Raw genomic sequence first — 16,666 nt, forward strand, 5'->3', positions numbered from 1 at the left:
CCCAGTGTTGGAAGAGTTTCAGTGAGGCAGGATCCCTAAAGACACACCAGAGAATACACACAGGAGAGAAGCCATTCTGCTGCTCCCAGTGTGGGAAGAGTTTCAGTGTGGCAGAATCCCTAAAGACACACCAGAGAATACACACAGGAGAGAAGCCATATCAATGCTCCCAGTGTGGGCAGAGTTTCAGTCAGGCAGGACCCCTAAAGACACACCAGAGAGTACACACAGGAGAGAAGCCATTCTGCTGCTCCCAGTGTGGGAAGAGTTTCAGTGTGGAAGAATCCCTAAAGACACACCAGAGAATACACACAGGAGAGAAGCCGTTCTGCTGCTCCCAGTGTGGGAAGAGTTTCAGTGGGGCAGAATCCCTAAAGACACACCAGAGAATACACACAGGAGAGAAGCCATTCTGCTGCTCCCAGTGTGGGAAGAGTTTCAGTGGGGCAGGATCCCTAAAGAAACACCAGAGAATACACACAGGAGAGAAGCCATATCAGTGCTCCCAGTGTGGGCAGAGTTTCAGTCACACAGTAAACCTAAAGAGACACCAGAGAATACACACAGGAGAGAAGCCGTTCTGCTGCTCCCAGTGTGGGAAGAGTTTCAGTCAGGCAGGACACCTAAAGACACACCAGAGAATACACACAGGAGAGAAGCCATTCTGCTGCTCCCAGTGTTGGAAGAGTTTCAGTCAGGCAGGATCCCTAAAGACACACCAGAGAATACACACAGGAGAGAAGCCATTCTGCTGCTCCCAGTGTGGGAAGAGTTTCAGTGTGGCAGAATCCCTAAAGACACACCAGAGAATACACACAGGAGAGAAGCCATATCAATGCTCCCAGTGTGGGCAGAGTTTCAGTCAGGCAGGACACCTAAAGAGCCATCAGAGAACACACACAGGAGAGAAGCCATTCTGCTGCTCCCAGTGTGGGAAGAGTTTCAGTCAGACAGGACACCTAAAGAGTCACCAGAGAACACACACACACTAGTTAATACGACTGCTCCCAGTGTGGGAGGTGTTTAAAGGAGGCAGGAGCCCTAAAGAAGAAGGGGGGGGGGGGGGTCTGCTGGCTGCACCATCATATACTGTATGTACATGTGCTTGTTGATCGGATCATGACATGAGCCTTTTCTAGATTATTTTTTCTCAATTTCTCCCGTCCTCTCCTCCTACCCTCCCTTCCTCTCCCTCCTTCCTCCTCCCACCCTCTCCCCCCTTCCTCTCATCTCCTCCTCTCCTCCCTTCCTCTCCCCCTTATCTCTCCTCTCTTCCTCTCCCCCCTTCCTCTCCTCCCTTCCTCTCATCTCCTCCCCTCCTCTCCCTCCTGGAGAGTGAAGGAGGAATCGAGGTCGTAGGAGTTGAGATGCCCTTGTCCCCTCCTGCGTCATGTCACCGCCCCTTCCACCCAGATGTGGCCTTGGTGTTTAGAAGCCGAGTGTGACTGAATACTGGTATGTTGTTAAGTTTGCAATAAATCCTCCTAACGTTTCAGCTGGAAGACTGAGATGTTGTACATCATATCACATTAAGATATACATCCTACCACTTCTCAGTTTTCTATTAGATCAGCTTTTTTTCTGGACATACGCCTGGACGTACTCCAACACTATTCCTCCCCCCACATTTGTTAGATTGGCCTCTAGCCTGTGTGTACGAATTGACATCGACAACAATGCAGATTTTTATTTTATTTATTTTTTTATGTTTTTATTTTTTTATTATTCTGAAAGTTTAAATGTTTTAGAGCCCCCTCAATATAACAATCAACAGTTTTAGGATCCTTAAATACTTGTCAGCGAACTAAGCTTGTTTTCATGACGTGATTCACAACACTCGTCTGCTCTAACACGTTCTGAGCTTTGTACTCGGGTGAGTGTTGTCATGGTGATACATGTCTTGTTCATGTTTAGGGGCTGTGTGATCATCTAGTGTTGTGTAGTTGTGTGTTTTTAGCATGTTCATGTAAGATGGGAATAGACTACTAGTCTGTCCGAGGACAGATTGATCACCTAAGTGGGTCATAAACCTCCTGGAGCTCAGGGTCTCTCTGGGGCTCTTGGTAGCAACAGATGGTAGTATTGATGTGCTCTAGAGAGCATGTTTGTAGTTTAGAGAGCATGTTTATATGAGTTTAGAGAGCATGTTTGTAGGAGTTTAGAGAGCATAAATTAATTGTATGAGGCTACAACATGATACCATGATAAATATACCTTTACTTGGATAACTCTACTTATCAAACATATTTGATACGGGGTGTGTGTGTGTGTGTGTGTGTGTGTGTTCCTTTCAGGTGATGTAATAGGGTCATTTACACACATGTATTTAAAATAATAAAAGTCAGAACATTTGTTTGGTTGCCGACTTGTTCCATCTTTCTTAGCTCTACTGCATAATGACCCTATGGGTGGGGTTTAGACACATCTATAAGACATCTCTTTTTGCTCAAATTCAGTGCGTTGCTAGGGACTGTGCTGAGTATTTCCCACGTCCACTGTCATTGAGACACACTCAATAGTGTTTTGTCTGTATATCCAATGTATACATGGCAGATAAGAATAATATCCAGTCTTGTTAATTTGATGAAACATTTAATTTAAAAACAATTGTTTGCAATTAATATATTGTGATTACTGCATCAATATCAGTGGAAAACGGTCCAATAGTATCTCTATCCGCGTTTTAATAGACATTTTATATTTTTTAGCTTTTATTTTGAAATCTCAGAAAAACCGGAAGTTCGTTGAAGTCTTCTAGTGACTGCTTCCTGGTCGGGGCGAAGTTGAGCACGTCCGCCTGCGGCTGCATCTGCACCGTTCTCCAATATCGCAGTAGCGCAGGTAAGAAACATGACCGTCTCTGTAATGCAGCTGGTTCATTCACCTGAAATGTCCATGAATGCTCTAAGTTAGACCAATATGTGCTGAGGTTTTATCTGAAGAGATGAACCGTGGATCTGTCTGTATGGCTCTCTAGTGGGGCTGATAACAAACCAGTGCTTTCCCGCCCAGAAGCTGCGCGTTTGTTTACATGAAATACAATATAGTTCTATAAACAAATAATATAATAGTTAGCTTGTTTACATGAAATACATCTCAGACACTAGATCTAAGGGCGTTGCGATCGTCTGTCGCCGTACTTTGAAATATGACATCCTGGGAGATTGGGCCGATCCGGAGGGTAGAATAGCCTTGGCTAAAATTCAACTAGAGGGGGAAAACATTGTGCTGACCTCTGCCTATGCACCTAACAATTATGATAAACATTTTTATGATTTGCTGACCAATAAAATGTTGGAATTTCCAGATTTCAAATGTATTGTGGGAGCGGACTTTAATGCGGTATGGGATTATAAAATTGACAGAACCACGGCGTCCGAAGCCAGCGACCAGAAACAAGCCTCACTTGCTCTCCGTGCGTGGGCCAATGCTTTGTGCGTTGTTGACTTATGGCGCTTGATTAATCCCTCGGTTAAGGACTTTTCATGTTATTCAGCGAGACACAAATCATTTTCAAGAATTGATTTTATTTTTGCCTCCAAAAATCTTTTTTCTGAAATAGCTGACGTGGTCCATGTACCATTTGCTCCTTCTGATCACAAAGCAGTGGTCTGCTCAGCTTCACTTAGAGTTGGGACTAATAGGGCCCCTAGATGGCGTTTCAATAATACCCTTTTACGTAGTGAATCGTTTGTTTTGCAATTTAAACCACAACTGGAAGACTTTGTAAACATAAATAAGGGTTCAGTTGATGACCCGAGAGTGCTTTGGAATGCCGTCAAAGGTTTCATAAGGTCCAACACAATCCTGTTTTCCTCAACCCGCAATAAGGCCAGAGCAGAGAAATTAAATCAACTTGAATCTGAATATGCTCGCCTGGATAATTCACTTCAGCTTAAGTACAGCGACAGCACCGCATTACAGCGCAATTTGGTTAAAAAAGAAATAAACTCTTTACTCAAACAACGATCAGAATTCCTTATTCACCGGGTCAGACAAAATTACTATTTTAACAGTGCAAGACCCAGCCATTTATTGGCCTTGAAGCTTAGGGTTAATGAGCGGTTTGCGGATATTTCTGCTGTTAAGACAAGTAATGGTGTTATTTGCACGGATCCATTGCATGTTAATTCATCCTTTAGGTCGTTTTATGCTGACCTCTACAGCTGTGAGATTGTTCATGATAAAATTGCTTGTGATTCATTTCTGAATGACCTGCAATTGCCTAGTCTCGCAGCAGATGAATCTGCATCTCTCGACCGGCCTATCTCCCTGGAAGAACTCAGAGGGGCAGCTCAAGATATGCAGAGGGGCAAGTCTCCTGGCATTGACGGCATACCACCTGAGTTTTACCTTCTCTTCTGGGACATTTTAGGCCCGCTTTTGCATGAAATGATTTTGTTCTCTATTGAGAAGGGCTCCTTTGCTAGAGATGTTAATATAGCGTTGATCTCCCTGCTGCTGAAAAAAAACAAAGACCCCTTGGACTGTGGGAGCTATAGGCCGCTCTCCCTTTTAAACTCCGAAATTAAAATGTATGCCAAGGTTCTTGCACGCCGGTTACAGACTTACATGCTCAAATTGGTTCACTGCGACCAGACAGGCTTCATCAGGACCAGATTGGCTCCAGACAATATGAGGAGACTCTTACACATCATAGATGGTGCTACCTCATTTAATTCTCCTACTGCGGTGCTGTCGCTGGACGCTATGAAAGCATTCGACCGTTTAGAGTGGTCCTATTTATGGACGGTACTTGAAAAATTGGGTTTCGGTACGATGTTTTTAAATATGATCAAGACGATTTATTCTAATCCTTCTGCAATGGTAATGACTGGGAGGACTTTTTCGTCAACGTTTGCGATTGCTAAAGGCTCCAGACAGGGATGTCCGCTCAGCCCATTACTATTTGCGCTTTCCCTTGAGCCCCTGGCTCAGAGGGTCCGCCAGTCGACCACAGTCACACCAATTTCTATCGGTGGCACTCAGCATCACATATCCCTATATGCAGACGATGTACTTCTGTATGTAGATGATGCTCCTCAATCCATTCCCCATATTCTGTCCATCTTTGATGCTTTTAGCGCCATCTCTGGATACAGAATAAATTGGACCAAGTCTGCTCTCTTGCCGCTAAATGAGGCCATGAGGAGTGCAGTTGTGCCCTCCCAGATTCCGATAGTTACCAAATTTAAATATTTAGGCATTGACATTTATCCCTCACTGCTGACTACAGCTAATACCAATTTCAAGAATTTCCTTTCCAATATAACACAGGATTTGGACAGATGGGTTGCACTGCCGAATTCCCTGAGGGCTAGGGTTTCCATAGTTAAAATGAATGTGCTCCCCCGAATTAATTTTGTAAGTTCTATGCTTCCTCTTCCTCCCCCCGCTCTTTATTGGAACAAATTGCAATCTGCAGTTACTAAATTCATCTGGAGAGGTAAACGACCCCGAATTAAATTGACCACATTACAGCGTGAGAGACAGGATGGAGGCCTTTCTCTACCTAATTTTAAACTTTACTATTGGGCTTTCACACTGCGTCCTCTGGTAACTTGGTTTAATCCCATGGCTGAGGTTTCTTGGCGTGCTTTGGAAGAGGGATTGACATTCCCTCTCACTCTGAAGGAGGTGCTGTTTTCCAACACTCCACCTGCTCAGTGTAGGCGACGGTTTGGCCCAATCATTTCTCAATTAATCAGTGTCTGGCGAGCAATGACGAAAACATGCAAACTGCCCTCTGGATGGAACCCCTGCTCACCAATATTTAATAATGATGCTGTGGTGACTAGACACCCACTGAGTGATCAGGGCGAATTCACTACATTACCCAGGTGCCTTAGCAGGGTGATGAGGTGTATTTAAGGCGACCAGGAAGTGTGAATGAGGAAGTGAATGCAGAGTGTGCAATAAACACAGCTCTTGTTTACACATTAACCATGTGCTCCTAGTCCTTCTTCATATCCCTCAAACCAACAACTACATTGGTGACCCTGACAAGTGAGTTTTTTGGACGTTTTTCTGAAACTTTTTTGAACATGGCTAATGCAGTTGCTCTCAAATTGCCTGAGTTTTGGGAGCAAAATGTTAGTGCTTGGTTTGTGCAAGCTGAAGCTCAGTTTGCCATCAGGGATATAACTGCAGAAGACACAAAGTATTACTATGTGGTGGCATCTCTGAAGGGTTCAACTGCCGCACGGGTGATAAACCTGATAGAAAACCCACCAGCCAGGGACAAATATACCACTCTTAAAGGGCACCTGAAAGGAATTTTTGGATTGTCAGAACCAGAAAGAGCCCGGCAGCTCCTATCTCTCCCTGGGCTTGGAGACTCAAAGCCCTCTGAGTTAATGGACCATATGCTGGCTCTGCTTGGCAATCATCAACCATGTTTCCTTTTTAAAGAGCTTTTTTTGCAGCAACTCCCAGACCAGATTCGTTTGCCTTTAGCCAGTTCTGTAAAGGCAAACCTTCGTGAATTGGCTAAAGAAGCTGATGTTTTTTTTTCAGCTGGGAGAAAGACTGTTTCAGTCACGCCCCTTACCAACACCAGCACTGCCTGGGAGGAATGCATGCATCAACCGCACACACACTCTGTCTCCGCCAGCGCTGTGGCCCGCCGTGAGAAGTCAAGTCTCTGCTTCTATCACGGCAAGTTCGGCAACAAAGCAAAGAAGTGCCTGCCACCTTGTAGCTGGTCGGGAAACGCGTTGGCCGCCACTCGTTAGCAGCCCTGAGTGTCGGCCCTTCCAGCGGATTGCTGTTCATTACTGACTCTATATCTGGCCGCAGATTTCTTTGTGACACTGGAGCTCAGGTCAGCATTCTGCCGGCGTCAGCCTTGGATATCCGAGCAGCCAAACTGGGCCCCAACCTTGAAGCAGCTAATGGCACCCCCATCCCCACGTTTGGCACACGCCCCTTAACACTGTGCTTTGCTGGACAACGTTTCTCTTGGGACTTTGTGTTGGCGAAGGTGTCCACCCCGCTCCTGGGTGCTGATTTTCTTTGTGCTAATGGGCTGCTGGTGGATGTGGGTAACCGTCAGCTTGTCAACGCTGAGACCTTCTGCTCACTGGCTTGTGAGCACACCACCGCTACATCGACAAGACTGGCCGCTCTCCTTTCACCGGCTGATGATGTCGCCCAACTCCTGCTGGAGTTTTCAGACATCACAACGCCAACGTTTTTGGCTGGCTCCATAAAACACAATGTGACACACTTCATACCTACCAGTGGTCCGCCTGTGCATGCTCGAGCCCGCCGGCTGGACCCACAAAAGTTGGCGATAGCAAAGGAGGAGTTCAGCTCCATGGAGAGACTGGGCATCATTCGTAGGTCTGACAGTCCCTGGGCCTCGCCTTTGCACCTGGTTCCCAAGGCCAATGGAGGCTGGCGCCCGTGTGGTGATTACCGGCGGCTTAATGATGCCACTACGCCTGACCGGTATCCAGTTCCCTACATTCAGGATTTCTCAGCCCACCTGGCAGGAGCAGTTATTTTTTCAAAGGTGGATCTCATTCGAGGATATCACCAAGTGCCAGTCCATCCTCAAGACATCACCAAAACGGCAGTCATCACACCGTTTGGCCTCTTTGAATATTTACGAATGCCTTTCGGCCTGAAGAATGCCGCCCAAACCTTTCAGCGGTTGATGGACTCAGTGTTGCGTGATCTGCCTTTTCTTTTTGTTTACCTTGATGATATCCTGGTGGCCAGTACATCCAAGGCAGAACACATGTCACACCTCCGCCTCCTTTTTGCTCAATTGCAGCAGCACGGCTTGATTGTCAATCCAGCAAAATGCCAGTTTGGGGTGCCCTCCATTGATTTTCTCGGCCATCACATCACTTCTGCCGGTGCAACCCCACTGCCCTTAAAGGTGAAGGCGGTGCTGCAGTTCCCACGCCCCACAACAGTGAAGGCCCTACAGGAGTTCCTGGGTATGGTGAATTTTTATCATCGCTTTATTCCACAAGCAGCCTGCCTCATGCGACCCCTGTATGGGGCCCTCAAGGGCAAGCCTCCCAAGCACATTGTTGACTGGTCCAGTGAAATGTCAGGATCATTCTCTGCCACCAAGGAAGCTCTTGCAAATGCAACCATGCTAGCACATCCAGTGCCAGATGCCCCCATTGCCTTGACATCTGATGCCTCAGACCGCGCAGTTGGTGCTGTTTTAGAGCAGCAGATTGACGGGGTTTGGCAGCCTCTCGCTTTTTTTAGCCGGCAGCTCCGTGCTAGTGAGCAGAAATACAGCACGTTCGACCGTGAGCTACTAGCCCTTTACCTGGCAGTCAGACATTTCCGTTTCCTCCTAGAGGCTCGACCATTCACTGCTTTTGTAGACCACAAGCCTTTAACTTTTGTCATGTCTAAACTGTCGGAGCCATGGTCAGCCAGGCAACAGCGTCATCTCTCCTACGTTTCTGAATTTACTACAGACATACAACATGTAGCAGGAAAGCAGAACGTCGTGGCTGACTGCCTTTCTCGCACCTTCACAAGCACCGTCCACCTCGGCATCGATTATGCCCGCATGGCTGTGGACCAAGATGCAGACCCTGACATTCAGGCCTTTCGGACGGCGACTACAGGGCTTCGGTTGGTGGATGTCCCTTTTGACGATAAGGGTACGACACTGCTATGCGATGTCTCTACTGGCCAGCCCCGTCCTCTGGCACCCAAGATGTGGAGACGGAAGGTTTTCGATGTCATACATGGCTTGTCACACCCAGGCCGGAAGCCATCACAGCGTCTGGTGACAGAAAAATTTGTCTGGCATGGCATGAAGAAGGACATTCGCGACTGGGTCAAAACATGCATCGCATGCCAGCTCACAAAAGTCCATCGACATGTGAAGGCACCATTGGAGCAGTTCACAGTCCCAGAAAGGCGCTTTGACCACATCAACGTGGATTTAGTTGGACCTCTTCCTCCTTCTGGAGGGTTCACCCATCTCTTGACAATGGTGGACAGAACGACACGGTGGCCAGAGGTGGTTCCACTGTCGGGAACAACGACAGCTGAGGTGGCCCGCGGATTCATTGGTACTTGGATCGCCCGGTTCGGGGTTCCCTCTGACCTCTCCTCAGACCGGGGACCACAATTCACCTCACAATTGTGGACCTCTATCACCCAACAGTTGGGTATTTCACTCCATCGGACTGCAGCATATCATCCCCAGGCCAATGGCCTGTGTGAGCGATTTCACCGTTCCATGAAAGCAGCCCTGAAAGTGGACCTCCAGGGCAATAGCTGGATCGACAGGCTACCCTGGGTGATGCTGGGACTTCGTACTGTACCTAAGGAGGACCTCCTCTCTTCTTCGGCAGAGCTTGTTTATGGCCAGGCCCTTAGAGTACCGGGTGATTTTTTCCCCTCTGTTAACGTTCCCTGGTCTGCACCAGAACAACTTCGTAATTTATGGGACAAGGCAAGTGCCTTTATGCCGACCCCTACTTCAAATCACAGCCTGCCACGTATCCATGTCCCTCTGGATCTCCAATCAGCAAGATATGTGCTGACGTAATCTAAGATGGCGCCGACCATGGCTGCTATGTTGCTACAGCTTGTTGTGTTCTGTATGTTCTGTGTCTCTGTGTCCTGCCTAACGTCGTACACAAGCGACGTTCTACAGCACATGAGGGGTTTAACCCCACCGGACATCTTCCCCAAACTACTCACCCGTTCCACGGACATTCTGGATATGCTTGTGAGGGGGACCGCGTTTTTCGCCAGAGCTGTGAGGTGGATCAGAAGGCAGCGAGGTCGGAGAGCTGGCTGTTTGATTCGCCTTCGGCGGAGAGGAACGCGACCACCACTCCCGGGCATATTCCTGAGCAACGTGAACTCCCTCTACAATAAAATGGATGAACTCCGGTGTCTCGTTGCAAGGAACAGCGACTTCCACTCCTCGGCTGTCTTCGCGTTCACGGAGACGCACCTATCTCCATCTGTCCCCGACGAGGCGGTGGAGCTAGAGGGATTCTCCGCGTTCCGGGCTGACAGAGACTTCGAGGCGGTGAGCAAGTCTAGGGGTGGGGGGTTAATGTTCTTTGTTAACGTGCGCTGGAGTTCCGAGGTGACAGTGCTCCACAAACACTGTTCCACGGCTATAGAATCACTATTCATCCACTGCCGTCCTTTTTATTCCCCCCGTGAGTTCAGCTCATTCATTCTCGCGTGTGTCTACATTCCACCTGATGCGGACGTCACCGCAGCAGTAGACACACTGGCAGAGCAATTGATGAGTGTGGAACGTAATTACCCGGACAGTTTTGTTGTTGTTTTGGGGGATTTTAACCAGGCTAATCTTAGCCGGGTGCTCCCCAAATACAGGCAGCAAGTCACGTGTCCCACCAGGGGGGTGAACACTCTGGACCATTGCTACTGCACAGCTCGTCAAGCCTACCATTCTGTCCCCCGTGCTGCACTGGGCTACAGTGACCACATCCTCATACACCTGATCCCTCGCTACAGGCAGAGGTTAAAACTGTCTAAACCTGTTGTACGGCGATTCAGGGTGTGGTCCAGTGAGGCATGTGAGCGACTCTGCGCCTGGTTGGAGAGTGCAGGCTGTGACCAGGACTTGGTGGAGTGGGCGGGGCCAGAGGCTGGTAACAATCTGGATGTATACACAGACACTGTTACATCATTTATCAGCCTTGGCGAGGAGGTGTGTGTCCCCCTCCGCTCCAGGAAGTCCTTCAACAACGACAAGCCCTGGTTTTCATCCCAACTCAGGCGTCTGAGGTCAGAGAAGGAGGTGGCTAGGCGCAGTGGGGACGTGGACCGGGTCAAGCAGGCCAAGTACAGGTTCGCCAAAGCGGTGAAGGAGGCGAAGCATCGCTTTTCGGAGAAGCTGCAGAAACAGCTCTCTGAGGGGGATTCCGCCTCCGTCTGGAAAGGCCTAAAGACCATCACCAACTACAAACCCAGGTCCCCGCTGATGTCCGACAACCTCCCCCTCGCTAACGAGCTGAACGAGTTCTATTGTAGGTTTGAGAAAGAGAGGTTCCCGCCCACCCCCGCCCTCTCCCTCCACACCCCCCGGCTACAACCACCACCCCCGTCCCCCAGGGGGGCCAATGTCCCTCCTGCTACCCCCACCCTCCCCCCTCCCCCCCCCCTCCCTCCCCCCTCCCCACCCGCCCCGCCCACCCCCACCCCCCTTTCCCCACCCCCTCTCTCTGTCACAGTGCGAGAGGTAAACAGACTGTTTAAGAGGCAGAATCCCCGGAAGGCAGCTGGTCCGGATTCCGTCTCTCCCTCTGTCTTGAAGCACTGCGCCGACCAGCTGGCCCCGGTGTTCACCAACATCTTCAACGCCTCGCTGGAGCTGTGTCACGTCCCAGCGTGCTTCAAGGCATCAACCATCATCCCCGTCCCCAAGAAGGCCACGGTCACAGGCCTCAACGACTACAGACCCGTCGCTCTGACCTCCGTCGTCATGAAGGTCCTGGAGCGCCTTGTCCTGGCCTACCTGAAGCTCATCACGGATCCTGTGCTGGACCCCCTGCAGTTCGCGTACAGAGCCAATAGATCCACGGAGGACGCCGTGAACATGGCTCTGCACTACGTACTAGAACACCTAGACACTGCAGGCAACTACGCCAGGATCCTGTTCGTGGACTTCAGCTCGGCCTTCAACACGATCCTCCCACACATCCTGGAGCACCAGCTATCCCTGCTGCAGGTGCCGGTCTCCACCTGCAGGTGGATCACGGACTTCCTGACTGACAGGTCTCAGCGGGTGAAGCTGGGGAAGAGCATTTCCAGCTCCAGGACCACCAGCACGGGCTCCCCGCAGGGCTGCGTCCTGTCTCCAGCACTATTCTCCCTCTACACCAACAGCTGTGTCTCCCGCCACCCCTCGGTCAAGCTCCTGAAGTTTGCAGACGACACCACCCTGGTGGGCCTCATCTCCGGGGGGGACGAATCTGCCTACAGGGGTGAGATCGAGGGGCTGCAGAGATGGTGCAGTTTAAACAATCTGGAGCTAAATGCTCTAAAAACAGTGGAGATGGTGGTGGACTTCCGAAGGAAAGCAGCCCTGCCCCCTCCCATCACGCTGGGAGGTACCCCGGTGGCCTCCGTGGAGTCATGCCGCTTTCTAGGCATGACCATCTCCCGGGACCTAAAGTGGGAGCAGAACACCGAGGTCCTCACTAAGAAGGCCCAGAAGAGGATGTTCTTCCTCCGGCAGCTGAGGAAACTCAGGCTGCCGAGGTCCATGATGGTCCAGTTCTACACGGCCATCATAGAATCCATCCTCACCCACTCCATCATCACCTGGTTCCCTGCTGCAACGACCAAGGACAAGGCCAAGTTGCAGCGGGTGCGACGTTCAGCAGAGAGGGTGATCGGCTGTCCCTTGCCCTCCCTCAACTCCCTGCATGACACCAGGGCTCTGAGGAGGGCAAGGAAGATCATGGCTGACCCCTTCCACCCCGGCCACGGCCTCCTCACCCTGCTTCCCTCTGGAAGAAGGTTGCGGCTGCCTAAGGCACTTAAGGCCCGCCACAGGCTCAGCTTCTACCCCTCAGCCGCCAGGCTGTTAAATGACTCTGGCTTCCCCCCCCCCCCCGCCCCCAAGTCTGCCCAGGACTGAACTGGACTCACTGAAAAAAACTCTGCACTGCACTTTACTTTATACCGCACTATCCAATGCACTGTTGTCTGTCCTGTGTTGTTGTTGTGTTGTCCTGTTTTTTGATATGTGAAAAAAGTATAAACGCACTTGCTGTGGTGACGAAGCAAATTCCTATATGTGTAATGCATAGTGGCAATAAACGTTATCTCAATCTCAATCTCTCAATCAATGTGTTCATCCGCCACGACGCACATAGGAACCCTCTACAGCCGCCTTACGATGGCCCCTACAGAGTTGTGGAGACAGGCGACAAGACCTTTATCATTGACATAGGGGGAAGTATGGAGCATATCTCAGTGGACCGCCTGAAGACAGCTCATCTAGATGGAGAACGGGCTGTGGAGGTGGCCCGTCCACCACGTCGTGGCCGCCCTCCTACAAGCACAACAAAAAAACCTCCCAGTGGTTCCGGGCCAGGCTGTCAGCAGCCAAGAGATTTCCGTCCAGCCCAAGTTCCGGAGTCCCGTAATCGCTTTGGACGAGTCCTCCGAGCTCCGGCACGTTATGGGAAGTCAGTGTTTGTGAATTCTGGGGGGGACCTGTGTGGTGACTAGACACCCACTGAGTGATCAGGGCGAATTCACTACATTACCCAGGTGCCTTAGCAGGGTGATGAGGTGTATTTAAGGCGACCAGGAAGTGTGAATGAGGAAGTGAATGCAGAGTGTGCAATAAACACAGCTCTTGTTTACACATTAACCATGTGCTCCTAGTCCTTCTTCATATCCCTCAAACCAACAACTACAATGCACTCTTAATTGGGGGGCGTCCGATTAGATTCCAACAATGGGCTGACGGGGGTATTCATTCATTGGGCGATGTTATTGGGGATAAAGGTCTTCACTCTTTTGAAGAGTTACGAATTCAGTTTAATTTACCACGCTCCTCCTTTTTCTTTTATTTACAACTAAGGGCTGCCATGAAAACCTATGGGGTCCCATGGAAGGAGCCACTTCATAGGCACCCGGTGCTTGTTGTTCTGGACAGGGTGGGTAGTACGAGGGGCTTAGTTTCCACATTATATGGGTACTTCCTGCAGAAAACATACCTCCCATTGGCAGTTGGATCGGTATGGAAGGTGGACATTCCGGACTTAGACCTAGAATTTGACTGGGATAAAGTGTGGTCAGATATCCTACAAACATCAAGGAATCCTGATCACCAACAAATTCATTATAATTTTATTCATAGGACTTATATGACTCCTCGGAAGATGTGTATTATGAAAATCATAAATGACCCCAATTGTACTCTGTGTCCTCTGGGGGTTGTGGGCACATTTATTCATATGATTTGGGAGTGTCCAGAGGTTACAGAGTTTTGGGTAATGGTTGCTTCTAAACTTTCTGCTCTGCTCTCTGTGACTATACCCCCTTCGCCTTCTGTATTGATCCTCAATGATCTTTCCCTGTTACCCCTCCCTCAAACTAAAAAACGCATTCTGTTTGCTGGTCTGACGGCAGCAAAGAAAATGGTTGCCACACGTTGGAAGCCTCCACATTCACTTTCATTTAAACAATGGGTTTTACGTTTTTTGGATGTTGTTTATTTGGAACTCTCTACAGCCTGTATGCATGGTGCTAAAGAGGCAAATATTAATTTGTGGATATCCACAGCTGTCGATCTTAAAAATCTTTTGAGTTGAGTGTAGGTTATCACAATTGTAACTGACTTGTCCTCTGGTCCCTGGGGTGGGTGGGTGGGGGTTATTTGTTTTACTTTCTTTTACGTTTTGGGTCCCGACTTGTAGTGTATGTCCCTAATACCTAGATAGCTATATTGTAATTTGTGTGCTGTGGTGTGGTTGTATGGGCTGTTGGGGGCGTTGATTGCAGGATGTGGCCTTGTTGTCTTGTTTTGTCATTATGTTTGTTTTAAAAGAAAATAAAGAAACATTTGATCACAAAAAAATGAAATACATCTCAGAGTGGTGTTTTAGAAGAGTGGCTAGCTTGCTACTTGTGTTTAATAGTTAGCTTGGAGTATCAGACGTTTTGAGAATAACACATGACAACGGCTCATTTAAGAGCCCATAAATCGAACGCTACCATTGGACGGCCCATAAATCAGGGACAGCGGCCCATTGGTACATTTTCTATACAGACACTGGGCTGGCCCAATCAACAGAGAGAAGGGGGGGGGGGTCAGGGGTCACGCACGCAGCACCAGACCTCCGTCTCAGTTTCGCAGTAGTTTTGGGCCGGCAAAATAAATTTAGTTAGCCTGGATAGTTACTAGATAGATACTGAGAGAGATGGAGCGCAAAAGCACACTAAAACGGAAGGGAGGCTGGGAAAAACTTAGGGAGAAAAACAAAAAGAAACTCGAGGAAGATGCTGCCAAATGTGTAAACATTAGGGACATGTTTGCTGCACCCTCAAGTTTACCACAGCAGCAACAGCAACAGGTTGAAGAGGAGGCTGGCAGGGAGGAGCGGGAGCAGGGTACAGATACAGAGGTTTAGGGTTAGGGTTGAAGAGGAGGCTAGCAGGGAGGAGCGGGAGCAGGGTACAGATACAGAGGATAGAGAGGATACAGAAGAAGCGGGGCCGAGTCAGCCTGTAACCGTTGACCCGGTAAGGAAAATATACGTAGGTAGCTGTTAGGGGTGTAACGGATCGCCCCCCACGGTTCGGCACGCATGTGTACCGCGGATCAATTGCAAAATGTAACCAAGTAATAATATTACTTAATATTAGTTAATATCCCTTGTAAATCACAATGTAGAGTTGCCATGAAAAGATAGACGCGACAGTTGCGTGCTTTGTTTTACTCTAAAGCGCAATGATAGGTTGATAATGGAAAAAGAAATCTAGAACAACAAGGCTGCGTTCGTAAATTCGCTCTGGAATCTGATCACTGAGTACACTGGTCTACTTGCACTGGTACCATTGCTTACTGTATGTAGTCGTCTTTGTAGTGGTTTGGGGGAATACTACAGTTTGTCATATGACTGTACAGCACAGTATATAAGGCAAGTATTTTTGTGCTGGTGTGGTCCGACCGATTGGGGTGGGCCTGTCTGGGCCAAAAATGCCAGGGCCTAATTTTTGTCCCAGTCCAGCCCTGTGTGAGACTAACTGTTATTGGAGTGTTCAGTAGTAATTATAAAGATGAAATGTGAAAGCAGTGTTAGCTCAGAGGACCTTATTAAGTAGTAACCCTCTGACTCAAAGTTACAGTACTTAACAAAGTTACCACCATTCGTAAATGCTGTTACACAACCACTCAGTCTTGAATATACTGGTCACGGATCATATTGATGTGGTTACTGACACGTCAAATCATTATCCAGGCCTCGTAATATCTGTTGCGCATCTACTGGTAGTCCGCTTAACAAGTGGTCTGGAAGTTGACTATTAGCTTTAAGAGATTGTTACCTAACTTTTGTCATTCAACAGTGTCAAACACCTATTAAGACTTAAATGGGACATGAAATGTCTCATCGGAGCCATTTAGTATGTGATTGAAAGTAAAGCATAACTTATGTTTAGTGTTCATGTATCAAGTATGTTTGCTAAGATGACGTTGTCTTCCCGAGATCTGAAAATATGGACAAAGATCAACCAGTGCTGTGGTTTAAAGCATCTACTGTGTCATTTACTCCTTGATCATGATTAATATGACTCTAAATAAGGACGTATTACTATACTATAGCTACTATAGTTTGTAATCATGTTGTGAAAAAGTAATACCTCTCCTTGAGCGCAACAAATGGGTCAGAGACATGGAGTGCTGTGCATAGCTGCTTTAAAGGTACAATATGATTGTTACAGTTGTGCTAACTTGCCATGGTACATCAGTAGCAAGTAAGGAATGATCAATAACATGAACTGAAGAGCGCCCAAACAAAGCCTTTATAAAACCTGGTGTTGTGATGCTTACCTATGTTACACTTTGTTTGTTTAGGATATGCACACATTTGCTGCTATTAGAAAACATAGCATGTGTTATGTTCAGTATGTGTGGCCAGTGTGAGATAAAACGTATCTTATTATCTTACTT

At 48.4% G+C, this 16,666-nt stretch overlaps 1 protein-coding gene across 1 annotated transcript in view; it reads left to right on the top strand.

The window, feature by feature from the left end:
- Nucleotides 1-12,985: 12,985 nt before the first annotated feature.
- LOC308169821 (L-fucose kinase-like) overlaps nucleotides 12,986-16,666 on the top strand; it is a gene marked incomplete at both ends in the record, with an annotated part of 40,769 nt that continues 37,088 nt past the window's right edge. The window contains one exon of the mRNA XM_080544563.1: nucleotides 12,986-13,158. Coding sequence (XP_080400689.1) covers nucleotides 12,986-13,158 — 173 coding nt within the window. The remainder of the gene's footprint in view (nucleotides 13,159-16,666) is intronic.

This window comes from Nansenia antarctica, assembly GCF_963989245.1.
Source record: "Nansenia antarctica genome assembly, chromosome: 14".
In the NCBI taxonomy this organism is placed as follows: Eukaryota; Metazoa; Chordata; class Actinopteri; order Argentiniformes; family Microstomatidae; genus Nansenia; species Nansenia antarctica.